The sequence below is a fragment of the Heterodontus francisci genome, chromosome 3 (assembly GCF_036365525.1).
Source record: "Heterodontus francisci isolate sHetFra1 chromosome 3, sHetFra1.hap1, whole genome shotgun sequence".
Lineage (NCBI taxonomy): Eukaryota > Metazoa > Chordata > Chondrichthyes > Heterodontiformes > Heterodontidae > Heterodontus > Heterodontus francisci.
The window spans coordinates 110,290,042-110,317,669 of NC_090373.1; the positions used below are offsets into that span (position 1 = coordinate 110,290,042).

Consider the following 27,628-nt stretch of genomic DNA (forward strand, 5'->3'; position numbering starts at 1 on the left):
TCTTTTGATATACCAGGCCACCATACTGTGTTTCTGGTTATTGCTATACATTTAATGATTGCTAAATGGCCTTGGTGTAATTTCTACAAGATATCCAATCTTAAAAGATGACTAATCTTTTGTCATAGACGAGCAAATCGTCCATAATACTCAGATGACTCCTGTGCTCATGATATTTCTTTAAAACCGGGTTATATGTCATATATTCTGGCCAACGATTTTGACAATATTCTGTTATTCTATCGCATACCTCGTCTTCTTTCTGCAAGTTTCTGATTTCAGTCAGTTTTTAGCTTTTGCCAGTAAATTCTCTTTTATTGTTAAAGCAAAGATTTCTACTTCCTCCAGAAGTAAGACATCTCTTTCTTCAGGTCTCAATTGTCGCTCTTGATAATGCATCTGCTGTTTCCCTGGAACATATTCAGTTGTTGTATTATTCCTCATTAGTCTTTGTTGAAATCTTTGTAACTCTGGAGGTAACTTTGCTAGCTCTTTTGAATTCAACAACAGCACAAGTGGTTTGTGGTCAGTTTCAATCTTAAACTTGAAGCCCTATAAGTAGTTCAAAAGTGTTTTGCATGCCCATGTTGCTGTCAACGTTTCCTTCTCAATAACTGCATATCTCTGTTTGGTTTCAGTTAACAAACGAGAAGCAAAATACAAAGGTCTGCATCTTCCTCTGTCTGGATTTGAAACAAGACTGCAACTAATCCTGTTGCTAATGCATCTGCCACAATTATGGTCATTAGCTCTGGATCATAGTGTGCTAACACCTCTGACGAAGTTAACATCTCTTTGATTTTCTCAAAGGATTTTTTCTGGCTTTCTCCCCAACACGAGATATTACTGCTCTTTAGCAGTTGTCGCAAAGGCTCATTTATAGTAGCTAAAATTGGTAAGAAGTTCCCGACCTGATTCACCATTCCCATGTATCTTTGTAGTTGTTATGTTCTTCAGTTCTGGGAAATCTTTTATTGCCTTCGTCTTCTGCAGATCTGCCTTGATGTCTGACCCATCAATTATGTGACCAAGGAATCTCACTGTTGGTTGCAAAAATACACACATCTCATTCAATGTGAGAACTGCTTCTTCTAGTCTTTGCAATACTGCTCTTATCCTTATGTTGTGTTCTTTCTGGTTTGTTCCATGAATTAGGATGTCATTCGTGTGACAGATTATCTCCTCAAAACCTTCCAGGATCTTGACATCGTTGCCTGAAAGATCTCAGATGCTGACATCTTACCAAGTGGTTATCTTGAATCAGAATCTTCCAAGTGATGTTATAAATGTTGTCAACAATTTAGATTTTTCATCCAAAGGCAACTGCTAAAATGCACTGTTTGCATCTAATTTCATAAATATGGAGCTTTGTCCCAGTTTTGCCAAACTTTCATCCACTGATGCTATTGGGTGGATCTCTCTCTCCACTGCTTTATTAAGTTGAATGAGGTCTACACAGATTCTTATGGATCCATTTGGTTTCTTTACTGGAACCATACCAGAACACCATCTAGTTGGTTTAATTATTCCTAGTATCACTTCTTGGTTCTCCATTGCTTCTATTTCTTTTTTACCCTTTTTCAGGAGTGGGTGCGGGATCTTTCTTGGTATGAATAAACACACTGGTTCTCCCTGTTTTCTCAGAGTGATGTGATATTCTGTTTTCAATTTTCCCAATCCTCTAAATAGCTTCGGGAATTCAGCCCTAAAGTCTCTTGGCTGCTTCTCTTGTCCCTTAATTTCTTCTACCCTACATATCAGTTGTAGGTCGACACATGTCTTCCTGCTGATTAATGAACAGCTCTAATTCTTAATAATATACAGCGTTTGGGAATCTCTTTATTCTTATATTGTAAAGTCGTTCTCAGTTCCCCTATAAGTTTCAGCTCTATGCCTCTAGGCCCATATAGCTTCTTGTTTATTGTTCTAAAGCTTCCTTTTTTTAAGCCATGGTTCCTTATCTGATAGAACAGCTCCTGTGTCTAACTTAAAGCTAATTCTGTTTTCTCCTCCCATGATATCTGCTGACCAGTAATTTTCATTTGCTCCTTGTATTTCTCCTAAGAAAGGATTTTCAGTTGTTTGCTCATCTTGTACCTTATTTATTCCCTTGTTTAAATGATTTGTCCCTTTGCTGGTCTGCAGCATTTGCTTGTTGCTGTGACACATTGACTGGAAATGTCATGGGTGGTCTGATAGGGCAATCTTTGGGGCTGAAGGAGGTGGGGGAACAGTGAAGACAGGAAATAAATTGTGCAGCTTGGAGAAGAGAGTGAAGGAGGGTATTGTGCAGGAAACCATTCTTACAGAGGGTCTTCAAGGAGAGCTTCTCCTACCTCTGTGACTCTGACCTGGAACTCTGTGCCCACAAGGATTGCGGGAGCAGAGACAATCAATGATTTTGCAAGGAAATTGGATGGGCACTTGAAGGAAATACACTTGCAGGGCTACAGGGATAGAGCGGGAGAATGGGACTGACTGGACTGCTCCGTGGAGAACCGGCATGGACTCGATGGGCTTAATGGTCTGCTTCTCTGCTGCAGATGACTGTATGGCTCTATGACCTTAACTTTACAAAGAAGCAATGGGCAGAATTTTCCTGTGGGCTTCAGGACCCCACGTCAGGACCAAATGGGGATCCCGAGCCCTCACTTGCTGGCAGCGAGACCGGCCCGACAATCTTCTGGGAGGCGGCCTCCTAATTGGTCACCTTCGTGCTCACCATCCTATTAATGATGGTAGGCAGTCTCTTGATTCTGTCAGCCCAATCAGATGGCCAGCAGCTCTGGAGCCTCCGCAGTCCCACCGGGAGAGGTGGGCACTACTGAGGCAGGTCAGGGACCATGACAGCACCTCTACTTAGAGGCTTGGGGCTTTCAGCAGCAACCCAAATATCAGATTCCGACAGTAGTTGGGCTCCATTTGCTTGCCATAATTTCCAGTAAAACTAATGTCCATGAAATCAAAACCGGCTGCAGCTTGGCTTGGACAGACATAGCACACTTCAATTGCTGAAGTCGGGCCTGAAGAAGGCCAAGAACATTGGTCCCTCAGACACCATAATGATAATGTTGTGTGAAAACCAAGCATAGACAGAAAAAAAATACAACGCAAACAGAATAACAGAGAGAGAGAAACAGCCAGAATTAGGCTGCAGGAAAGAAGCAGAGAAAATTTTACTGCATGAGAGACTATTTACCTTCGTCCTTGAGCAACATGACATGCGGTCGACTTACATATTAATACAGTGTCTATTGCCGATCATAACAGTCTTTGAACAAGCGATGAACCTCCGACCACTCCATCACTATGATCACCTACTTCCACCTCCGTTACATCACCTGTTTCACCTCACCTCAGCTCATCTACTGCGGAAACCCTCATCTGTGCCTTTGTTACCTCTAAACTTAACTATTCCAAATGCGCTCCTGGCTGGTCTCCCATCTTCCAACCTCCATAAACTTCAGCTCATCAGAAACTCTGCTGCCCGTGTCCTTATGCATTCTGAGTCCTCTTTAACCATCGGCCCTGGGCTCGCTGATCTACATTGGCATTGCCTTGATATTAAAACTCTCATCCTTATGTTCAAATTACCCCTCCCTATCTCTGTAATCTCCTCATACAACTCCCCCAAAATCTTTGCTTTACTCCAATTCTATCTTCTTGTACTTCCTTGATTTTCATCACTCTTCTATAAGGTGGCTGTGCTTTTAGTTGCATAGGCCCTAAACTCTGGAAATCCTTCCATAGATCTCTCTGCCTCTTTAATTTCCTCATTCCTTTAATTCGCTCCTTAAAACCTACCTCTTTGACTAAGCTTTTGCCTGTCCTAATGTGTTGTATGTGGCTTGGTGTCAAATTTTGCCCGATAATCACTCCTGTGAAGTGTCTTGGGATGGTTTGCCACATTAAAAGTGTTAAGTAAATGAAAGTTATTGTTGCTGTATATAATAATATATTGTGTGTTATACGATATCATATGGTATGGTTTTAAAATAGTCTATCCGAGTCACCATAAGTAGTGTCATGGGAAGAAACACTTACTTACCCTGAGCAGTGCCGTTGTCCAGGCTGAGCCAAGTTTTCCACCTTTTCATGGACTGGAAAGAGTCCTCCGATGATGATGTCTCCTGGAGATCTGGCTGCTACAATACCATCAGGGACATCACATAGTCTGACTGAGTGGTAAAATATAAGGAATGAAACAATAAGTGTGACAGGCAAGGGTGACATCTTTCTCGTGGGTTTTAACAGTTTAAAAATTTTTACAATTATAGAGAACATAAACAGTCACTTAAGAGGTATGGGGATAACTTCTGTCGCACACAATACGTTTAGAAATATTGCTCTATCTAGATATAGGGAGGGTTTAATTATCATCCTTCCTGTTTCTGAAAGAACAAATCCCAACCTGCTTTCTATTTGCTTCTGATTATTTTGAGGCAAATACAACTACATGCTTTTTGAAACCATGTAGACTGGAAGTCAATAACTCAGAATACTTCAATGCCATTATACACAATTATATTTATGAAGTCAGGCATATAAAGCATTCTCTACAATTTCCTAAGGAAGTAAAACTGTACTTTAAACAGCTTCCTCTTAAATGTGCGACACAATTGTTTTTAAAGGGATGTTTTTATGATTAGGAATTTTGGGTCAGGCCACATATTGTTAAAATGAGATCAATTCAGTACCGGGCTCAGGGCTGACGTTGCCAAAGGTCGCTGAAGTTCCACCTCTATGGAGAGGAGAGGATCCCTAACAGGCATTTATTTACTTGACCTTTATACTAGGTGTTGTTTTTAAGTCAAGTTCAGGCTGCTTTATGAAAATTGACTCCATGGGGCTAATTGTGACTTTGAGCCAATATTAACCATCATATATGACCCTTGATTCACTTTCATTGAAGTTAAAGTCAAAATTACATAGAACTTACAGCACTGGCACAGGCCATTCAGCCCAACAGGTCAATGTCGGTGTTCACGCTCCATACGAGTCTCCTCCCAACCTTACTTCATCACATGCTATCAACATATCCTTTTATTCCTTTCTTCCTCATGTAGTTATGTAGCTTCCTCTTAAATGCATATATGCTAATCACCTCAACTACTCCATGTGGTAGTGAGTTCCACATTCTAACCACTCTTTGGGGAAAATCAGTTCTTCTGAATTTTTTATTGGACTTAGCGGTGACTAAAATTCATGATCCCTAATTTTGAACTCCCTCACAAGTGGATACATCTTCTCTACGTCTACCCTATCAAACCCCTTCATAATTTTAAAGACCTCTATCATGTCACCTCTCAGTCTTCTCTAGAGAAAAAAGCCACAGCCTGTCTTTCCTGATAGTTACAACCTCTCAGTTCTGGTACCATTCCTTGTGAATCTTTTTATGACTTTCTTCTGTACTTCTATATCATTTTTATAATATGGAGGCCAGAAATGTGCACAGTTCTCTAAGTGTGGTCTAACCAAGGTTCTAAATAAGTCTAACATAATTTCTCTGCTTTTGAATTGTATTCCTTTAGAAATGGTTTGTTTGCACTCTTTATGACCTGCGTTGCTACTTTTAATGATCTGTGGATCTCATAGATCCCCTTGTGCCTTCCACCTTACCTAGACTCTTCGGGCATGAAATTGGGTTCAGTAGCGCCTTTTTATGGGCCCTACATGTGCCATTTGGGGACCAAAATGGCATCCGATGCACCTGCGCACAAATCCATCTGGACCCCATAATAATGAAGGTGTTACCACACATACAGCTAACGTCTGCTGGAAGTACACAGAGCAGGCAAATCATGATGTCAATCAGCATGCAATGCTGATTTGATGCTGGGGTGCCATTTTGGAGCTTAAGGCTCCAGCTAATGCTATCTTTTAACCTTGCACAGCTGAATATGCATTCAGTAGCAGGAAGCAGGTTAGTTGCTGGTTGATTTCTTCTGGTTGTTCTTTCAAATCAATAGGTGTTTGGTGCTTTCTATAGTTCTTTCAAGTTGCAAGAGTATACAGGAAGCAGTGTGGCTGAAAGCTTCTGCACAAACCAGTCTGCTCCCAGTCATGGATGCAGTCGTAGGCATTCCCTTTGGAATACAGCATGACTGGGAGAATGAGCAGAGACTATACAGAGCAGGACGAGCTGCTGAAGAGGGAGGTGGAGGAAGGGAAGAAAGACTCTCAGCAGGAGGCCACATCTGCTCTTGGTGTTCAGGGAGCAATTCTCCTACCTGAACCTCAGCATAGAACTATGTGTGCAACATCTGAACTTTGCTAAGGATCGTCTCACTGAAACCTACCAAATGCTAGAACCACAACTGCAACCTCAGAGCAGAGCAAGGACCACATTGCTAGTGGCCTCAAAGGTGTCCATGACGATGAACTTTTATGCGTCTGGCTCCTTTCAGATATTTGCAACTTGAGTGCACTAATGCTATGGAGGACAAGTTTCTGGAGTGTGTTAGGGATGATTTTCTAGAGCAGCATGTTGAGGAACCTACTACAGAACAGGCTATTTTAGATCTAGTATTATGCAATGAGAAAGGGCCAATTAATAATCTTGTTGTAAAAGAACCTTTAGGGATGAGTGACCATAATATGAAAGAATATTACATTATGTTTGAAAGTGAGGTAGAGTGTTAAATCTGAACAAAGGAAATAATGAAGGTATGAGGGGCAAATTGCCTGAGGTGGATTGGGAAAATACATTAAAAGGTATGATAGTACATTATTTGGATAGTCTTTGAGGATATATTTCATAGTTTACAGACACTATACATTCCTTCAAGGCACAAAAACCCCAAGAGTAAAGGCAGTCAACTGTGGCTAACAAAAGAAAGTTAAAGATTATATAAGATTAAAAGAAATCACCTATAAAGTTGCCAGAAATAGTAGTAAACCTGAGGATTTTAAAATACAGAAAAGGAGGATGAAGAAACTGATAAAGAAAGGGAGAATAGAATATGAATGTGAACTAGCAAAAAACATAAAATCAGACTGCAAAATCTTCTATAGGCATGTAAAAAGAAAACGTTTGGCTAAGACAAATGTGAGTCCATTACAGGCAGAGTCAGGAGAATTTATAATGGGGAATAGAGAAATGACAGAGAAGCTAAATGATTACTTTGTGTCTGTCTTCACTGAGGAAGATACAAGAAATCTCCCAGAATTAAGAGATCCAAGGGATTAGGGAGAATGAGGAATTGAAGGGAATTAGGGTTAGTAAGAAGGTTGTATTGGAGAAATTAATGGGGCTGAAGTTTGATAAGTCCCCAAGATCTGATGTTCTACATCCCAGGGTGTTGAAAGACGTAGCTATGGAGATAGTGGATGCATTGGTGATCATCTTCCAAAAGTCTACAGATTGTGGAACGGTTTCTGCAGATTGGAATGTAGCAAAATTACCCCACTATTTTAGAAGGAAGGGAGAGAAAAAATAGGGAATTACAGACTTGTTAGCCTTACATCAGTTGTTGGGAAAATGCTAGAATCTATTCTAAAGGATGTGAAAAATGGACACTTGGATAATAATGATCTGATTGGGCATAGTCAACATGGATTTATGAATGGGAAATCATGTTTGATAAACCTGTTGGAGTTTTTTGAGGATGTTGCTAACAGAATTGATAAAGGGGAGTCGGTGGATGTGGTATACTTGGATTTCCAGAAGGCTTTTGATAAAGTCCTCCCATAGGAGATTGGTCAGCAAAATTAAAGCACATGGGATAGGAGGTAATATACTGGCATGGATTTAGGATTGGTTAACAGGCACAACAGTAGGAATAAACGGGTCATTCTCGTATTGGCGGGCTGTGACTAATGGGTTACTGCAGGGATCAGTGCTTGGGCCCCAGCAGTTCACAATATATATCAATGATTTGGATGTGGAGACCAAATGTAATATTTCCAAGTTCGCAGATGACACAAAACTAGGCGGGGATGTGTGTTGTGAGGAAGATGCAAACCGGCCTCAAGGGGATTTGGACAGACTTAGTGAGTGGACAAGAACGTGACAAATGGGATATAATGTGGAAAAATGTGAGGTTATCCAATTTAGTAGGACGAATAGATGTACAGAGTATTTCTTAAATGATAAGAGATTAGAAAGTGTAGATGTACAAAAGGGCCTTTGTGTCCTTGTCGATAAGTCACTGAGAGCCAACATTTAGGTACAGCAAGCAATTAAGATGGCTAATGGTATGTTTGCCTTTATTGCAAGAAGATTTCAGTACAGGAGTAATGAAGTCTTGTTTCAATTTTATAGAACCTTAGTTAGACCGCACCTGGAGTACTTTGTGCAGTTTTGGTCCCCTTACCTTAGGAAGGATATTATTGCCATAGAGGGAGTGCAACGAAGATTCACCAGACTTGTTCTTGGGATGGTGGGACTGTCTTATGAAGAGAGATTGGGAAACTGGGCCTGTATAGTCTAGAGTTTCGAAGAATGAGAGGTGATCTCATTGAAACCTACAAAATACTTAAAGAGATAGACAGGGTAGATGCAGCTAAGATGCTTCCTCGGTTGGGGAGTCTAGAACCAGGGCATACAATTTCAAAATAAGGGGGAAGCCACAAGATGAGGAGAAATTTCTTTATGCAGACGGTTGTGAATCTTTGGAATTCTCTACCCCAGAGGGCTGTGGAAGCTCAATCATTGAATATGTTTAAAGCAGAGGTTGGCAGATTTCTAAATACCAATGACATAAGGGGATATGAGGATAGAGTGGGAAAAAGGCATTGAAGTGGATGATGAGCCATGGTCGTATTGAATGGTGGGGGAGGCTCAATGGGCTGAATGACCTACTCCTAGTTAGCAAGGTGTTGAAAATGCAGGCCTTATAAACCATCATCTTGATCCTAAGGGTCAGCTTGGTGTTATCCCATGCGCGTTTCGCAAGTTGGCCAAAGGTGGTAGCTGCTTTCCCTATGCGTGTATCGTGCTCTGCATCAAGAGACAGATTGTCTGTCACCATGGACCTAAGGTAAGAGAATTTGCTAACCACTTCCAGTGGGTGCTATTTAGTGTGATCAGGGATGGAAATGCAACACCTTGGCCCATGACCACAGTTTTCTTGGTGCTTATAGTCAAGGAGAACAAGTTACAGGCAAGGGAGAGACAGTCCATGAGTCTTTGTAGCTGAGTTTTTGTTGGAGCGACTAGCACAGCATCATCAGCCACGAGGAGTTCTCTGATCAGGACATGATGTGTTTTTGTCTTCGTTTTCAGCCTTGATAGATTGTAGAGCTTGCTGTCTGACCTAGTGTGCAAGTAGACTCCTTCCATTTCTGTAGGGAAGGTGAAGATCAGGAGTATAGAGAAGAAGATGCCAAACAGAGTGGGAGCTAGGACACAACCCTGTTTCACTACATTCTTCACTCTGAAACTGTCCGAAGTGGAGCCATCAAACTGTACAATGCAGTGCATGTTATCATGGAAGGAGTGGATGAGACTGAGGAGCTTCGGTGGACAGACAATTTTTCCCAAAATCTTGTCGAGCCCTGCTCTGCCGATGGTGTTAAATGCCTTAGTGAGATCTACAAAAGTAAGGTAAAGGGGTACGTTGATTGTTGTTGATTGTGGAAGTCTCAGTGATAGTAATGCCATTGAATGTCAGTGGGAGATGGTTAGACTCTCTTTTGTTGAAAATGTCCATTGTCTGACATTTGTGCAGCACAAAAGTCAGTTTGCACCTTTCAGCCTAAGCCTGGATATTGTCCAGCTATTGCTGCATTCAGGCATGGATTCATTTGTTATCTGGGGAATTGCAAATGGAGCTGGCAAAGATAATATTCAGCAAACTGCCCTATTTCTGACCTTATGATGCAGGGAGCAGCTGAAGAGAACTTGGGCTAGGATGCTCCGCAGTGGAATCTCTGTAGCAATGTCCCAAGGCTGAGATGATTGGCTTCCTACAATAACAATCACCTTCCTTTGTGCTAGGTATGACTTCAGCCAGTGGAGAGTTTTCCCCAAACCCCATTGACTTTAATTTTACTGCAGTCACGATGTTGGGGGTTTACTACAGGCCTCCCAACAGCCAGCGGGAGGTAGAGGAGCAGATATGTAGACAGATTTTGGAAAGATGTAAAGGTAACAGGGTTGTAGTGGTGGGTGATTTTAACTTCCCCAATATTGACTGGGACTCACTTAGTGCTAGGGGCTTGGATGGGGCAGAATTTGTGAGAAGTATCCAGGAGGGCTTCTTGAAACATATAGATAGTCCAACTAGGGATGGGGCCATTCTGGACCTGGTATTGGGGAATGAGCCCGGCCAGGTGGTCGAAGTTTCAGTGGAGTAACATTTCGGGAGCAGTGACCATAATTCCATAAGTTTTAAGGTACTTGTGGATAAGGATAAGAGTAGTCCTCTGGTGAAGGTGCTAAATTGGGGGAAGGCTAATTATAACAATATTAGGCAGGAACTGAAGAATTTAGATTGGGGGCGGCTGTTTGAGGGTAAATCAACATCTGACATCTGGGAGTCTTTCAAACGTCAGCTGATTAGAATCCAGGACCAGCATGTTCCTGTGAGGAAGAAAGACAAATTTGGCAAGTTTCGGGAAGCTTGGATAACACGGGATATTGTGAGCCTAGTCAAAAAGAAAAAGGAAGCATTTGTAAGGGCTGGAAGGCTAGGAACAGATGAAGCACTTGAGGAATATAAAGACAGTAGGAAGGAACTTAAGCAAGGGGTTAGGAGGGCTAAAAGGGGTCATGAAAAGTCATTGGCAAACAGGATTAAGAAAAATCCCAAGGCTTTTTATACATATATAAAGAGCAAGAGGGTAACCAGGGAAAGGGTTGGCCCACTCAAGGACAGAGATGGGAATCTATGTGTGGAGCCAGAGGAAATGGGCGAGGTGCTAAATGAGTACTTTGCATCAGTATTCACCAAGGAGAAGGACTTGGTGGATGATGAGCCTAGGGAAGGGAATGCAGATAGTCTCAGTCATCTCATTATCAAAAAGGAGGATGTGTTGGGTGTCTTGCAAAGCATTAAGGTAGATAAGTCCCCAGGGCCTGATGGGATCTACCCTAGAATACTGAGGGAGGCAAGGGAAGAAATTGCTGGGGCCTTGACAGAAATCTTTGCATCCTCATTGGCTACAGGTGAGGTCCCAGAGGACTGGAGAATAGCCAATGTTATCCCTTTGTTTAAGAAGGGTGGCAAGGATAATCCAGGAAATTATAGGCCGGTGGGCCTTACGTCAATGGTAGGGAAACTATTAGAGAGGATTCTTCGGGACAGGATTTACTCCCATTTGGAAACAAACGAACTTATTAGCGAGAGACAGCATGGTTTTGTGAAGGGGAGGTCGTGTTTTACTAATTCGATTGAGTTTTTTGAGGAAGTGACAAAGATGATTGATGAGGGAAGGGCGGTGGATGTTGTCTATATGGACTTTAGTAAAGCCTTTGACAAGGTCCCGCATGGCAGACTGGTGCAAAAGGTGAAGTCACACGGGATCAGAGGTGATCTGGCAAGATGGATACAGAACTGGCTCAGTCACAGAAGACAGAGGATAACAGTGGATGGGTGTTTTTCTGAATGGAGGGATGTGACTAGTGGTGTTCCGCAGTGATCAGTGCTGGGACCTTTGCTGTTTGTAGTTTATATAAATGATTTGGAGGAAAATGTAGCTGGTCTGATTAGTAAGTTTGCGGACGACACAAAGGTTGGTGGAGTTACGGATAATGATGAGGATTGTCAGAGGATACAGCAGGATATAGATCAGTTGGGGACTTGGGCGGAGAAATGGCAGATGGAGTTTAATCCGGACAAATGTGAGGTAATGCATTTTGGAAGGTCTAATGCAGGTGGGAGGTATACAGTAAATGGCAGAACCCTTGGGAGTATTGACAGGCAGAGAGATCTGGACGTACAGGTCAACAGGTCACTGAAAGTGGCAACGCAGGTGGATAAGGTAGTCAAGAAGGCATATGGCATGCTTGCCTTCATCGGTCGGGGCATAGAGTATAAAAATTGGCAAGTCATGTTGCAGCTGTACAGAACCTTAGTTAGGCCACACTTAGAATATTGCGTGCAATTCTGGTCGCCACACTACCAGAAGGACGTGGAGGCTTTGGAGAGGGTACAGAAGAGGTTTACCAGGATGTTGCCTGGTCTGGAGGGCATTAGCTATGAGGAGAGGTTGGAAAAACTCGGATTGTTTTCACTGGAACGACGGTGGTGGAGGGGCGACATGATAGAGGTTTACAAAGTTATGAGCGGCATGGACAGAGTGGATAGTCAGAAGCTTTTTCCCAGGGTGGAAGAGTCAGTTACGAGGGGACATTGGTTTAAGATGAGAGGGGCAAAGTTTAGAGGGGATGTGCGAGGCAAGTTTTTTACACAAAGGGTGGTGAGTGCCTGGAACTTGCTGCCAGGGGAGGTGGTGGAAGCAGATACGATAGTGACGTTTAAGAGACATATTGACAAATACATGAATAGGAAGGGAATAGAGGGATATGGGCCCGGGAAGTGCAGAAGGTGTTAGTTTCGGCAGGCATCAAGATTGGCGCAGGCTTAGAGGGCCGAATGGCCTGTTCCTGTGCTGTACTGTTCTTTGTTCTTTTGTTCTTTAGCTCCGTGGTGCCATACTCTGCCAACCTCTGTCTTGGTGTCACTCTTCCCTCACCTCTGCAATTCATCTCTTGTGTCCAAATTTGGACCAAGGCTGTAATGAAGTCAGGAGTCAAGTGGTTCTGGTGGAACCCAAACTGAACATTGGTAAGCAGGTTATTGTTGAGTGAGTGTCACTTCATAGCACAGTTCATGAAATCTTTGATAAATTTTCTGATGATTGAAAGTAGGCTGATAATGCAGTAATTGGCTGGGTTACATTAATCCTATTTTATTATATTGGGCCTACCTGGGTAATTTTCCACTTTGTCTGGTAGATGCCTGTGTTTTAACTGTTCTGAAACAGCTTGGCTAGGGGCACAGCTAGTTACAGAACACTCGACCTCAACACAACAGATGGGGTGCTGTTGGGTCCTGTAGACTTTGCTATGTCCAGTGCACTCAGCTGTTACCTGGCATTGCATGGAGTGAAGACTGCCATTTCATATGGTGGGGACATCAGGAGGAGGCCAAGAAGAATCATCCACTTGGCATTTCTGGCTGAAGATGGTGCCTTCGTTGTTGAGGATGTAGAGCCTCTTCCTCTCATTAATTTCTTAGTTGTCCACCACCATTAATGACTGGATGTGCAGTACAGCAGAACTTTAACCTGAGTTCCTGTATTAGTCTGCTGGCTTGGGAGCCGATCAGAACAGTGCTGAGGTTAGGGATGGGGATGAGCAAACTCCACTCCCCACGGTGAATGACTTTTTGGGCCATAGAGGTGGCAGGTACTGAAGATGCACCAAAAGTGTTACTTGCACCTGCCTGACTCACTTGCACCTACCTTTCCGCTGACATCGCGAACTCTGGCGGAGATTAGTGTGAGGCATAGAAAGAGGCCACTTGGCCCAACGTCTCTGCACCGGCTGAAAAATGATGAATTTAGAAAAAAAAATTGAAGAGTCTATGCTATACCTTGTTTCTAATGGCTTTTATATGGAAAAAACCTGGTTGCTTTTATTGTTCTAAAATGGTTTCTATGGGAGTTTTAATTCTCAGCCATTTTTCATTGGGACTGTGTGGTGCTTCTGACAATAAATCCTGGCATACTCCCTGGCATTTCCAAGATGGCTCCTGGGCTGGAAGCTCCCTAGGAAGCTCCCTTGCTGTTCAACTCTATCCATGGCCATCTGCTCCCATCCCTAACGTTTTGTCCCCCAATCTGCCCTCTTAAACTTTTTAAATTCCCCTGGCTCTTTAAATCAGTTCATTTTAGCCCTATCTAAAAGTTAACAGTTAGTTTAGTGTATGTTACCTGGGCCCACTGCCCTCCCCCAGCCACACCTGCTCTTTGTTTTCTCAATGAAATTGATCCGGATGAAACTGACGAGAACAGCTGCCGATACTTCAATCTCCGATCCTGCTGTCTTCACAGTCCAGAGTGTCTGCAGCCACGGCATGCGGTAAGTCCATTGAGGTGAAGAAGGAGCTGCGGGACCCGAGAGAAGTCCTGTGAAAAGGTGCCCCGAACACCCAAAACATCCACGAACGGCCCCCCCGGCCGCAACTTCAAAGCGCCCGCGGGAGATGGCTCGGAGAGCATCTGCAGCGCACTGTCGGCAATGCTGCATGCCTTTATTTAAACCACTGCAGAAAAAAAAACCCTTAGCAAATGTAATCACCTCTAAGTCTGCCAAATGATGCTTCACCTCCCGAAGGACATGGATGAGCTTTCCGGACGTCGATGGTGGGCACTGAGGAAATGGCTTATTACCTGCACCAGATTCCACCCCCCCTCCCCCCCCTTTACCCCCCTTCCACCACCCCCCCCCCCACCCCCGTCCCCTTCCCTGCTCCACCCTCTCAGCTCACCCCCTCACAACCCCGTCCCAGCCCGCCCCCCCCTCGCACCATCTTCACCCCGCACCCCCTTCCCCTGCACCCCCCCCCACCCCCTCCCTCTACCCCTCCCCCTTGCATCCCCTCCTCCCACCGGCACCATCCTACACCTGTGTAGGGGCCCCAACAACCCCACTGCCTTGTGGGCGTCTCGGGAGAGACCAAGGCTAAGGGAGTAAACCCTAACAGAAAATCCGGAGCGGAACCCCGTAGGCGGTCATGTGTCACCTTTGGCATGTTTCCGGCAGTTCCTGCAGCCATACTGGTGCCAAACGTCGTGTCCTGCACTCCTTTGGACCCCACCAGAAAGGCCGAGAGGGGGGTTTTGACGACTGGGCAACTCTCAACCTCCATAAATTTGCCCAGGCATGCGCCATGGAGAGGTCACTCCATAGTTGCCTCACAGCGACTAAAACAACACGGAAGATACTTGGCATCAGGTGGCAGGACTATATCTCCAGCACAGAAGTCCTTGAAGCGGCCAACACCCCCAGCTTATACACACTACTGAGTCAGCGGCGCTTGAGATGGCTTGGCCATGTGAGCCGCATGGAAGATGGCAGGATCCCCAAAGACACATTGTACAGCGAGCTCGCCACTGGTATCAGACCCACCGGCCGTCCATGTCTCCGTTATAAAGACGTCTGCAAACGTGACATGAAATCGTGTGACATTGATCACAAGTCGTGGGAGTCAGTTGCCAGCATTCGCCAGAGCTGGCGGGCAGCCATAAAGACAGGGCTAAATTGTGGGGAGTCGAAGAGACTTAGTAGTTGGCAGGAAAAAAGACAGAGGCGCAAGGGGAGAGCCAACTGTGCAACAGCCCCAACAAACAAATTTCTCTGCAGCACCTGTGGAAGAGCCTGTCACTCCAGAATTGGCCTTTATAGCCACTCCAGGCGCTGCTTCACAAACCACTGACCACCTCCAGGCGCGTATCCATTGTCTCTCGAGATAAGGAGGCCCAAAAAGAAAAAAAAAGACTCTCTGAATGGTCAATCTGGCTGTCAATTAAAATTGTTAGCAGTTGTGCATGTATACTCAGTTAACAGCAATGGGTTTGGGAATATAAATGAACTATACACTCAGACAGCTCATGTAAGCACAGGCCGATTTGGCATTTTAATATTATTTTCATGCAATTTTCAACCCAAGTAAAACATGTTAAAAAAGAAACAAAACTATTCAAAATGCTTTGCAGTTTTTCTAAAACTTGCAAAATGCAAACTATTTCTCTTAAATCTGACTTGCAAAAATAAAACATGAATAACCGTAAAAGACTTGGCCTTTAGCAATTCGTTTTTGTGTTATCGAGTAACTAAATTACTTTGTGAATTTATCATTTGCATAATCATTTGCTGCAAAATTGCCATTTATGGCCAGTACATAATGTCATATAGTCCCATTGGAAAAGTAGTCCAAGATTAATGCATTATTGAAGTTCAAACCAAAGTAATAAACAATCATTGTGACTGTCTCTGCATTTCAGTGCTACAAAAGAAACTATTTACCAACTTCCATATCTTTTTCTGTTGAAAGTTGGTACAGGTTTGTAACTCTGGGTCGTTTTGAGCATTTTGATGTGCTTCTTATTAAAAGGATGATCTGGATATCCAGGAACAAAATCGAGGATCGTTGGTACTGAAATTGGGGGCTGCATTTCTGTATAAATCTCAGAATCTCTTCTGGTATTTGGGTTGGGGCATACAAACTGCCCTCTCTGTTTAAAATACTCTCGCACATGCACCAAATATTTCAACTCAACATTACTTTCTTTCTTGAAACAAATTATATAACAGTTTGGAAAGAAATGGCAGTATAAAATGCCGTAGCTTGATGCTAAAATCGCAACTGATTCAATTGCTGGAAAATATTTGTCAGCTTGTATGTTAATATACATGGGAACAAAAGAAATCCACACAATCAAGTAAATGAGCATGCTGAGTGTGATAAGTTTAGCCTCATTGTATTTATCAGGAGCCTTCCTCCCTTTAAAAGCAAGAATGAAGCAGACACATGCAAGAAAAGCAATGTATCCTAACATTGCACCAAATGCTACATAGGAACCTTCATCACATAACAACAAAATAATTTGGGGGAAGTCTTTATATTTTTTAACTTGTGGACTATTTAAACACAACCACATTGAACAAATTATCACTTGAATTCCTGTGGTAGCTATTATAATAGGCACTGGTTTGAAGACATACTTTATTCTTTTCCGGGTAATTGGATTAAAACTAAAAGCCAGGATGATCCTAATAGATTTCACTAAAATACAGGAAACACACAAAGTAAAACTCACACCAAAAAGTGGTTGTCGGATTTTACAATTGTAATCAAATGGCTCTCCAATAAACAACACAACACTGACAAAACCAAGTGCCAGTGAGAACAGCATGATGTAACACATCCAACCTCCAGCAGCTTTCACAGCTGGTGTGTGCAAGCTTTTTGTGATTATTATTGTTATTACAAAGATTGCAAAAGATCCTAGGCTAGCAGCAGTTATCAGCACAATAGATGCCATTTCATTCCATCTAAGAAACTCTATCGTTCTTTCCTGGCACATTGGACTTCCTGCCTCCGACCAGTGGTCCTCGGGACATTCTTCACAGAGATTGGAATCTGCAGAGAAAAGGGCATAACTAGTAACTGACAAAATAATATCAGAAAGTAGAATAGAATTTTCTAATGATTTATCAGCATTTGTAAACTGAAGATCCAGGCAACTATTCTTTGCTTCTTCATTTCACAACTGTTCCATGATATGCATAACAGTTGATTCTTACTATTTCTTGCAGAGTAGTATCCCACTGGACAGGGTGCACACTCATAACAGCAAGGGCTTCTGGAGTTTGCATTCTTCCTCTCTCCAGGCAAACAGGTTCGTGAGCAATTAGATAATATCACCTATGGGAAATACAACACAAAGACGCTGCTTAACTGACTACTTTGATAACTGTGATCATTCTACTTGGATCAGAGCCTTGAGCAGACCCACTTTTTTTCAAAATAAAAACTGAAAGTGCTCGAAATACTCAGCAGATCTTGCAGCATCTTTGGAGAGAGGAACAGTGTTAACGTTTCAGGTCTGTGACCTTTCATCAGAACTGGCAAAGGTTAGAAATATAATAGGCTTTGAGCAAGTGAAAAGGGGGAAAGGGGAAAGAAGAACAAAAGGGAAGATGTGTGATACGGCCAAGGACAGGAGAGATTAAATGACAGAGATGTCTTGGAATAAAAGGCAAAAGGAGTAGTAATAGTAGTAGTAAAAGACAAAGCATTTGTCCAGAGAGAGTGTTAATGGCAGAATAATGAACAGCTCTGTCTGAAAGCAAAAACATGGAAAACAAGTTTAAGACTTTTTTTGCCCTGGCTCATAATCTTATTTTCTGTGGCCTGTCCAACTTGGGGTAACAAGAGCTGAGGCCTGCTGCTGAAATACTATATCTCAGTAAAATATAATTTCAACATCCAAACGTGAGACGTCACGTGGTGGCTCAGACGAGACAGCTGCATGCATCCTTTTTGAACCAAAGCACACAATTGAATAATATATTGGTTGTAATTGGATAACTCTGTGATTATAAAATCATTATATATGTGGAAGGCAATTTGACTCATCTGAGTTCATCCATCCAGAAAGACCCAAAATTCCCTCAACTGCAGTATCCAATTAATTTGTAGATGATTCCCAAGATATCTTTATCTGGAACTCCATAAAAGCTTTTGAGGCTAGGTCAATTGAAAATGTCAAAGCTGAGATGATTTTTGTTAGGCAAGGATATTAAGCGATCATGGAATCAAGGCGGGAGGGGGTTGTGAATGGAGTTAAGATACAGATCAGCCATGATGTAATTGAATGGTGGTGGAACAGGCTCAAAGGGGCTGAATGGTCTACTCCTGTTCTTAATGTTCCTATCTCAGTCCTAAATTTGCTTTTACTAATTTGAGCCTGTGACCTCATATCATACTCTTACAATTTAGTATAAAGTAATTTTCTGGATTTAGCTTTTCCATACTAAATACTATCTTGTATACGTCTCAAGCACATTCTTTAAGGGCTGAAGAGTCCAGGTTTCTCCAGTCTTTCATCATAACTTAGACCCATAATACTAGGGATCAGTCTCACGGCTCGTCTCTGCATTGACACTAATGCTTAAATGTCTCTCCCAATGACCAAAGTTAGACACAGTACTCAAGGTATAGTCAAATCAGCACACTATGCAGTTTTATCATGACTTTCTCTGACTTTTGTTTGACTTTTTTGGCTACCTATTTCATAACTCAATTGACTTAATTGATTGCTGCTCTAGACTGGTTTGACATGCTGATTGTTGAGCATACTAACATTCCTAGGTGTCTTTCAACTTCATCCTTAGCTATTTCAACACCATTCACGGTGCCACATTTCCTACATTACAACAGTGACTGCAATTCAGAAATGCTTCATTGGCTGTAAAGGGTTTTGGGATATCCTGAGGCTGTGAAAGGCACTATAGAAATGCAAGCTCTTTCTTTCTTTGCCATTTATACTTCCAACATACAGCCCTTTATTTGTGTACCTCATTAAATTCTATTTATCATTGTCCTGTCACTTACCTATTTTGTTCAAATCATTCTGTAATTTCTAAGCTGAAACTTCTGATTCCACTGCCCCTCCTGGTTTCCATATCACCAATTTATATTGAGTCTCTGAATCCAAGACATTGATGATCGCAGTGATCCCATCAGTTCTTGGGGCATTGCACCACCCCGACATGTTTTGTCTAACAAATACCCATTGTTTTCTCCCCTTTGACTACTTTTTACCATAAATTCGCACAACTTTATGTTTAACTCATAACTTTTTGTGTGGAACTTTGTCAAAAGCCTTTTGGAAGGTCATAAGTAATAGGAACTTATGCTTGAGTATTTCAAGAATAACAATATCCAGGGCCACACATTTATTTCCCATTATAATTTTTGCTGCTGGAATTAGTAAGCATGTACCACCTATAAAGGGTAGTATGGAAAAATAGCAAATATTTAATATTGACTAATTTGACTCCTAGCCCTGCTTTTTAAAGCTTAAAATTGAGCAAACTAAACAGAAAAATATTTCTAGAATAAGCACTGTAAGTAAAACCTCGAAATTACTGTCAGCAAATTTACTGGATGAATGCTTAATGAGCTATTATGTCCTTTCTCTATGCGCTATTTTATTAGAGGTATTAGTATATTTAAAATAAAGGGGTGAATATTTACATTCAAATAGTGATCAATATGTTCTATGGATGTGTTAAATGTTTCACCGCTCATATTACAATGGTAAGTTCATATTTGATATAAAATTGATATATAAGAACATTGATGTTCCTCAATTAAACCCATTGCCACCCCCTCCCCCCTACAAAAAAGTAAATAAGTAAGTTAATCACCTCTGTATTTTTCTGGTAAGTGTAGTTTGTGAAGTTTATCTCATCGTTGACCACATTATAAACACCAACAGAGACAAACTGCACAGATGCATTCACAATCTTCCAGCTGATTAAATCATATCCATTTCTGAAATCTCCTGAACTATCAAATTGAAATGGCCCATGTTCTCCCGTGAAGTTAACATCCTTTAGTTCATTGACCAGCTGAAAATGAAATATTCTTTAATTATTTGTCACTTGTATTATTTATGAAACATACAGAGGCAAAAAATGTAAGTTCATGGAAGCAGAATAGCTTTAAGGCTCTGGAGCTCTGTGACCTCAGTAAAGATCCAACTCAGACAGTGAACACCAAATCATCTTTTTTAAGTAACTCTGAGGAATCATAATTAGCATTAATCTGTTTTGAATAAAGCTCACATCTATCAACTTGAATTAATTTTCTGAAAGGTATTTCTTGCAAAAGACTTTATAACAAACCATCATTTTTGCAAAGCCAGCTTGGATGGTCTTTTAAAATTCTTTTCTTCTTTCTCTAATCCAGTTTGCTACTTTCACTCTTATGACCCTTCCATTTGTGCCAGTGAAGAAATTGATGCTGTTCTACATTCTATGGATGGTGTTACATGTCCCTTTACCCCTTCTTTCAACACTGTCACTATATCTGTTGTCTTGTAAAATTTCTGCCTCTTGCACTGATACATGCATTTGGAAACTCCTCACCATACATAAATGTCTCAGTATCATATCGCTAAGAAATCTACACAAAATTTCTTTTTTTGCCCACTATAGAGTGCACAAGCTCTGACATAGGAGACGAAATTTCAATTCCCCGTTCAAAACCCAGATGTCACAGTCACTTCCGGGTCTCGACCCCACAGCGCGTTGGCTAAGTGCACGCATTGCAATCTCAATATGGAAAGCAGGTAATTGGCCTAGAGTTGCATTTGACACCCAATTAGTGGCACCGACGTGGGAAGGAAGCGAGACATAGGCAGCAGTGAGCTTGATTTAAAAGGCAGCCGGCAGCCATTGCTGAGGTTGCTGTTTGTTCAAAGGCTGGAAGAAGGAGCAGAGCAGAGGGAAGTGAGAAGGGAGGCCCCAGTGGAGGCCCTGCTGGAGGTGGTGACTGAGCGCAGAAATGTCCTGTTTCCTGCCAGTGACAATAGAAAGCCTGCAAGGCTTTCCAAGAGGGCATGGCTGGAGGTGGCTCATGAGGTCAGCAGCACAGGAGTGGTGAGGAGGAACTGGATGCAGTGCACTTCAATGACCTTCTCAGGTCTGGAAAGGTGAGTCCAAAGATAGATCCAGCTGGCATGTCTCCTGCTCAGCAGTCACCAGAATGCAATCGAGAGGGACATCCTGAGGGCACATAGGGTTCTCATGACCGTGGGAGAGATAGTGCTCAGCAGTCTTGATGACCATAAGCATAGGTCAGAACCCTGGTGATGTTGGATGGGAGGCTGGAAATATGACAGATCATTCTCCTGACTCTGAGACTAAGAAGGGTCACTGACCCGAAACGTTAACTCTGCTTCTCTTTCCACAGATGCTGCCAGACCTGCTGAGTGAATCCAGCATTTCTTGTTTTTGTTGTCTGAGACTAGTTGTTTGCGATTGAGGGCCTTTTCTGAGCCTTCGCTCTTTGATAGAGCCTTTTGCTGTTGTCCCACATTCTGAATGGCTTCTCACTGTGTTTGCGCTCCTTCTCCCTATCGTGGTTTGGACCCTGTGTGGATCCTGTGCCTCTCAATGAGAAACAAAACTGACCCTCAATGAGCTGACAACAAACTCGCTAAGTGGCTTAATGGGCCGCTTAGCGAGCTCGGGTGAGTTGGCTCCTCTGGCTCTCAGCAGAGCCATTTAAACTTGGAATGTGCCGGTTTCACGTCGGGAAACTGGCACGCCGACCCAAGCCTGCCTCCGATCCCACCCTCACACTCAAATAAAAATTTTGCCCCTGTACACACTAACTTATTGAAGTCCTTAGGTATATACTTATGTTAAGTCTTAATGGGAAATATTTTCTTTTTTTGTACATGTGCATTAAATATTCACCTCAGTGGAGTGAAAGAAGGAAGATAGAGCAGCACAACATCGTGGTATGGTCTCTGTGACTAATCAAACCAGGGCCATCTTATCTGTTGGCTTACAGAGTTAGCTGGAGCCTTCCTCTCCTCCCTATATCCCCACAGCTATATGCATTGAATCTTCAGTGCCAATTCAAAGTGAACTTAAAAATTTGACTGAGTTTATTTAAAAATCGCAGAACATAAACTATTTACCTGCCAGGGTTGAAGATTATTATTTTCATTACAATTTCTTTGTTCACAATTAAGGATCCTGCGTAGAGCATGAGCTATGGCAGTGATGGCTAAATACACGCCATAGGTGGTGCCTGGATGAATATTTTCAGTTAAATCATGACCTTTTAAAGTGCTGTTTGCTTTGGTACAAATGCAATGAGACACCAAATTAAAATTGTCAAGAGGTTTGTACTGCAGTGAGTTTGCATCACATGTCCCAGTATCATTAACACATTGATCCGAGCAATGCAAATACAATTTCTTGTACTCCTTAATGAACCTGTTGGCACCTTTTGGACATTGATCTAACTTTTCTAAATAGTCAACAAAGTTTGGAATGGTTCCATTTTTGAAGGAAAAGCCAAAGATGTTTCCAACTTCTTCAATATGATGCAGGCTGGCAACCTGTCTGGAAGTAGACCAGGTATCACTGGCAATCCAGGTCTTACTTACATTCTGCTTAATTAATGCAGTAAACAGTTGGATGACTATTGGCACCTTTGCAAACAAAATAATAACTTCTGCTGATGAATTCTTAATGGTGTCAGTCAATTGATCTATGACCATTTCATCTCCATCTGTAGAATTGATGTAAGTTGAAACAAATTTTTGAAAAGCAATACATATATTAAACTTCCCTGCATTTGAGATAAAACTGTTCAACCCAGCTCGGCCATAATCATCATCACTGGCAACTGCTCCAACCCAATTCCATTTAAAATGATTTACAAGCTTAGCCATAGCTTCAGTTTGATGGACGTCACTTGGAATAGTCCGGAAAAATGATGGAAATCTCACTTTATCACTTAGAATTTCAGCGGATGCTCCATAACTGATCTGTCAAAAGACCAAAATAGAAAATGTGCCTTTGGTTATCTTGAAATGTATTATGCTCTTTAATTGATGGGCAAACTACAGTATAAAATGAATTTGGTTATTTAAATATTGGTAATAAGATGAGATAGTCTGATAAAATGTAGATGATAATTGGGGAGTATTATGAATAAAGCTTCGCATTCTGAGTATTTAATCTCTCAAGAAATTTAAGTTTTTATTTAAAGGGATTTAATCCAGTCAAATATCAAGGCAAGCGATGAATGCTGTATTTTTGGGGTGGAAACAGGAGGGGACAGAGGAAATTTAATGTTATAGAAAAAACAACGGTTGCAGATTTAACAACACAGCTTGTATTTATATAACACCATTAATGTAGTAAAACATCCCAAGGCGCTTCACAGGAGCATAATCAAACAAAATTTGACGCCGAACCATATAAGGCGATAACAGGACAGATGAGTAAAAGCTTGGTCAAAGAGATAGGTTTTAAGCAAAGTCTTAAAGAAGGAAAGAGAAGTAGAAAGGTGGAAAGATGTAGGGAGGGATTTCCAGAGCTTTGACCCTTGGCAGCTGAAAGTCCAGCTGCCAATGGTGGAACGATTAAAATTGGGGATGTTTAAGAGCCAGAATTAGATGAGCGCAGATATCTTGGATGGTTGTGGGGCAGGAAATGCTGGCCTGGCCAGTGACGCCTACATCCCATGAATGAATTTAAAAAAAAAGGGAGGGGTGAAACCACGGGGGGATTTGAAAATAAGGATGCGAATTTTAAATTGAAGATGTGACTTAACTGGGAGCCAATGTAGGTCAGCAAACATAGGGGTGATAAATGAACAGGGCATGGTGCAAATTAGGGCATTGGCAGCAGAGTTTTGGATGACCTGAAGCTTACAGAGGGTAGAAAGTGGGATGTTGGCCAGGAGTGCATTGGAATTGTCAGTTTGATATATCAATGGAATTGGATGAGGAATTCAGCAATAAATCTGTCGATGTAGGGGCGGAGTTGGGTACTGTTATGGCAATGGAAATAGACAATTTTAATGATGGCGTGGATAAGTGGTCAGAAGCTCATCTTGGGGTCAGATATGACACCAAGTTTGTGAACACTGAATCCTTGAAATTGCTGGACTATGCCTCTGTTGGTGTATGTGCAGTGGGAGCAGAATTTCGGGATATGCAGGGCAATAGACCCAAATCCTGTTTGAAATGGCAGCAACAGCTTACTGTATTAATAGACTGGATATAAGTGAGAATCCTGCTAGCAACAGGGCAGTTAAAACCATGAAAGTCCAGGAAAGCTCAGGAGGACGGCAAAGGAGGCTGAAGTTTAAGACCTGAAACTAAATTTAAAGGGGTGTGCCATGGCGACATAAGCCGTAATTTAACACCACCCCCCCCCACCCCCCACCATCCCCCCTGTTAGCAGGCTGGGAGGTGGAGGGGGTGTGAAATTGTGTGGGAGGCGGGGGTGCTATGCTCGACACCTGTCCGCCCCAACTGCTATTTTACCAGCAGCGGGGGAGGTGGCAAATGGCCCACCTGTCCCAGCCCAATTGAGGCCCTTAGGTGGCCAGTTAGTTGCCACTTAAGGGCCTCCTCTCACCACCGCTGGTATTTTTCTTCAGCACCTGAAGAGACCGCCCAGTAATACCCGGTGGCCTCCTTATGGTCTGCGGAGGTGGCGGGGGGAGGGCGGAGCCTCCTGATTGGGCACCTGTGCCCCATGGAGGTTTCCCCCCCCCCCCCCAGCAACACGGGCTGCCCCCAGTAAAACTACCCTTCCTGCCCTACTGTCTGACACAACCCCTTCACCGAGCCGACTGGACCTGGCGAGCTGCGAGCCTACTTACCTGTTCCGAGGCCAGCATCCAACATGGCTCTTCTCGCTGGGTACAGTCCCAACAGTAGCCACTGCTCCCGGTGGTGCTTCTGGGACTGAAGAGCTGCTGGCCCTCTGATTGCCCGACAACTCTTGGAGGGGTAGAGGTCCTGACTGAGGCCAATTAAGGGCCTGGGCCATGCAAAATAGCAGCATGGTTTCCAGGCTTGGCGGAGGTAGGCTCTCCCTGACTTTTCAGCCAGTGGGCGGGACTACCACTGCCACGTAAATGTCAGGCCATAGAGATGGCACCTAAAAAAGGTGCAAAGCAGAGGGCTTCAAACTTTACAGAGTGTAGTGTGGATGTATTGCTGGATGAAATAATGCAGCATAGGGGTGGCATTCTTAGCTCTGGAGGCAGGAAATCTGCCAATGCAGCTGCCTGTGTGATATGGGTGGCAGTGGCCATAACTGACCCTGTTGCAATGTCAGAAGGAATTTAATGATCTGACATGGGGGATAAAAGGAAATTACATGCCAACTAAGTACAGGACTCTCTGGTGAGCCCCTCAGAAAGAAGAGGTCACTCTCTGCCATGAATGATTTGGAAGTACATTATGTGGCCTCACAGAACATACATACTTCACACCATGTATATCTCAAATATACACACTATATGTGTCTCTCATGTCAATCCTCCATTTCTGCAACTCCCAAAACTTGCCATGCATGTTAGCCCTTAAAAGTTCACCTTCCATCTCTAAATATGAGTAACGCTCTTTCCATTTCTATGTCAAGTGTATACATTATTCTTCCAGGAGAAGTTAGTGCAAAATATTGGAGAATAGGAGCTCAAGATGAATGACTCCTAACATCTTGCATTGTTTTGTTTTACACTAGTTTTCTGATAGTTGAGGACTATCTTTCTGTATTCTTAACACAGAATAAATTGAAGTGAAAGGAGGCACAGTATTATTGGCACATATTGTACCTGCTTGTAGGAACTTGATAAGAATAACATGAGCATTGAATGAGAAAAGGGACATTTGTTCCATCAAGTCAACGTCTTGCATAGACCATGAAAGGTCTGATCTATCATAGCTCATAGTTTTACTCCTTGTTTTAATGTCAAAATGTAAGATAGGAACCTATCACATTCTGTCAACATTGAAAATACAACTTTATATTTTAGACACATGAGAATAATTAACACACACACACCTGTGGGATGAGATGCAGGGTCAATATTCTTGCAACTACAATTGATATTTCTGAGTATAAATCCCCTACAACTGCGATTACACTTGGTGCATAGTTAGAGTAATTGCAGTGAACTTCAACACTGCTGTCCGAGGAGGTAAGTTTTGAAAGAAACCTTGTGGTCGCTTGTATTGCAGTGATGACATCAGAGCAGCTGTCATAAATTTCGTATCCTAGTTTAACACCCGGTAGAAAAGTAGAATTGTTTATCCTTTCAATGCTATATATCATAGCCTGGGCTTGGAGAAACGCGGAAAGGTCAAATCTAGACAGAATATAAAAACACAAAAACATTTACAATTTCCTATTTGGAAGCTTTACTCAGGATTGATATTTTACCCAACAGCTAAAAATGATTTGAAATTCATTTTTATTTATAGATTTATTTCTACATCGTCAAGAAAACACTATATGCCAAATGAAAAATATTAATTCATCAGTGGAAAACTTACAGTAAACTTTTAATGGAGAAAATGTTACAGCTAACTTTAAAAAAAACTAGCAGCCAAGATGACCACTGCAATTCTCATCTGAAACACCTTTGCACATTACAAGGCTCCAACCAGAGCCAGAAGTCTAACAAGAAGCCCAGCCAGAACAATGCTTTGGCTAATTGGGTAGATTATCCAGAGCATCCTCATTAGCAGGACATTCAAAGCCATCTCAAGGCATTTATTGGTGTTAATGAATACAATTTGTTTAGCTGATGAATAGAATTAAAAATAACAGATGGCAGACCCATTGGGATACAATTATGTCATCTTGCCTAGTTGGCAGTAATTTTACACTTTATGTACTCACAGCTCTCCTAAATTATGACGATGAGGCCCGAGAATAAGTTTATTTCTGCGGCACTGCCGGAATCTACCTCAGTTTGGATAATAACAAAATTTGGCTTCTTTCAGTTCATCAGGGGGTAAACCCTGACAACACGACCTGAGAGAGCCTTTGGGTTTTAGACTTTGGACCTCATTAAAAACAAATGGGATTGAGAGAACCATGTGACCATCTGTCCATCTCTGAACAAACTGGCAGTTTTGTTACACTCACAAGAGACAAGCAGTAACTGAGTGTACAGCAGCTGAGAAAGCAGTGCTCCTTCCTTTCTCTTTGTCTCCAGAAAACATCAAGTTTGAAAACCGTCTGCAACTGCGCACCATCAAGGCTACAGACTGATGCAGCCAGAGACCAGGGGAAGAGAACCACCTACCAGTCTTCCTTCAAGAAAACCCAAAGCAAAGCAGGCCAACCACAAAGTGCACTTTGACCAACCAACGATTTCAAGAGTACAATTCCTACCAGACAATCACCGAATCATCCAACCTCAAACTGTGTATTTAACTTTTATTTATTCTGGACTTTAATCCAGCCAAAAAGCTACTTTCCATTTTGTAATCTATTTGTGTATGTGTGATTCTCGTGTGAATGTGTTGCATATTTTTTTTATCATTTTCAAATTGGGTTAGATTGTTAATTATAATTAACTTACCTCTTTCTGTTTAAACTCAAGAAAACTTG

General features: G+C 42.3%; 2 protein-coding genes across 2 annotated transcripts in view; both read right to left on the reverse strand.

The window, feature by feature from the left end:
- Positions 1 to 13,424, reverse strand: part of LOC137367132 (G-protein coupled receptor family C group 6 member A-like) — a 48,599-nt gene extending 35,175 nt beyond the window's left edge. Inside the window, exons 1-2 of the mRNA XM_068028571.1 lie at positions 13,411 to 13,424; positions 4,049 to 4,174 (exon numbers count right to left, since the gene is read on the reverse strand). Coding sequence (XP_067884672.1) covers positions 4,049 to 4,174; positions 13,411 to 13,424 — 140 coding nt within the window. The remainder of the gene's footprint in view (positions 1 to 4,048; positions 4,175 to 13,410) is intronic.
- A 2,548-nt stretch (positions 13,425 to 15,972) lies between these two features.
- Positions 15,973 to 27,628, reverse strand: part of LOC137367133 (G-protein coupled receptor family C group 6 member A-like) — a 75,696-nt gene continuing 64,040 nt past the window's right edge. Inside the window, exons 3-7 of the mRNA XM_068028572.1 lie at positions 26,072 to 26,375; positions 22,174 to 23,031; positions 19,889 to 20,092; positions 17,258 to 17,378; positions 15,973 to 17,093 (exon numbers count right to left, since the gene is read on the reverse strand). Of these exons, the coding sequence (XP_067884673.1) occupies positions 15,973 to 17,093; positions 17,258 to 17,378; positions 19,889 to 20,092; positions 22,174 to 23,031; positions 26,072 to 26,375 (2,608 nt within the window). The remainder of the gene's footprint in view (positions 17,094 to 17,257; positions 17,379 to 19,888; positions 20,093 to 22,173; positions 23,032 to 26,071; positions 26,376 to 27,628) is intronic.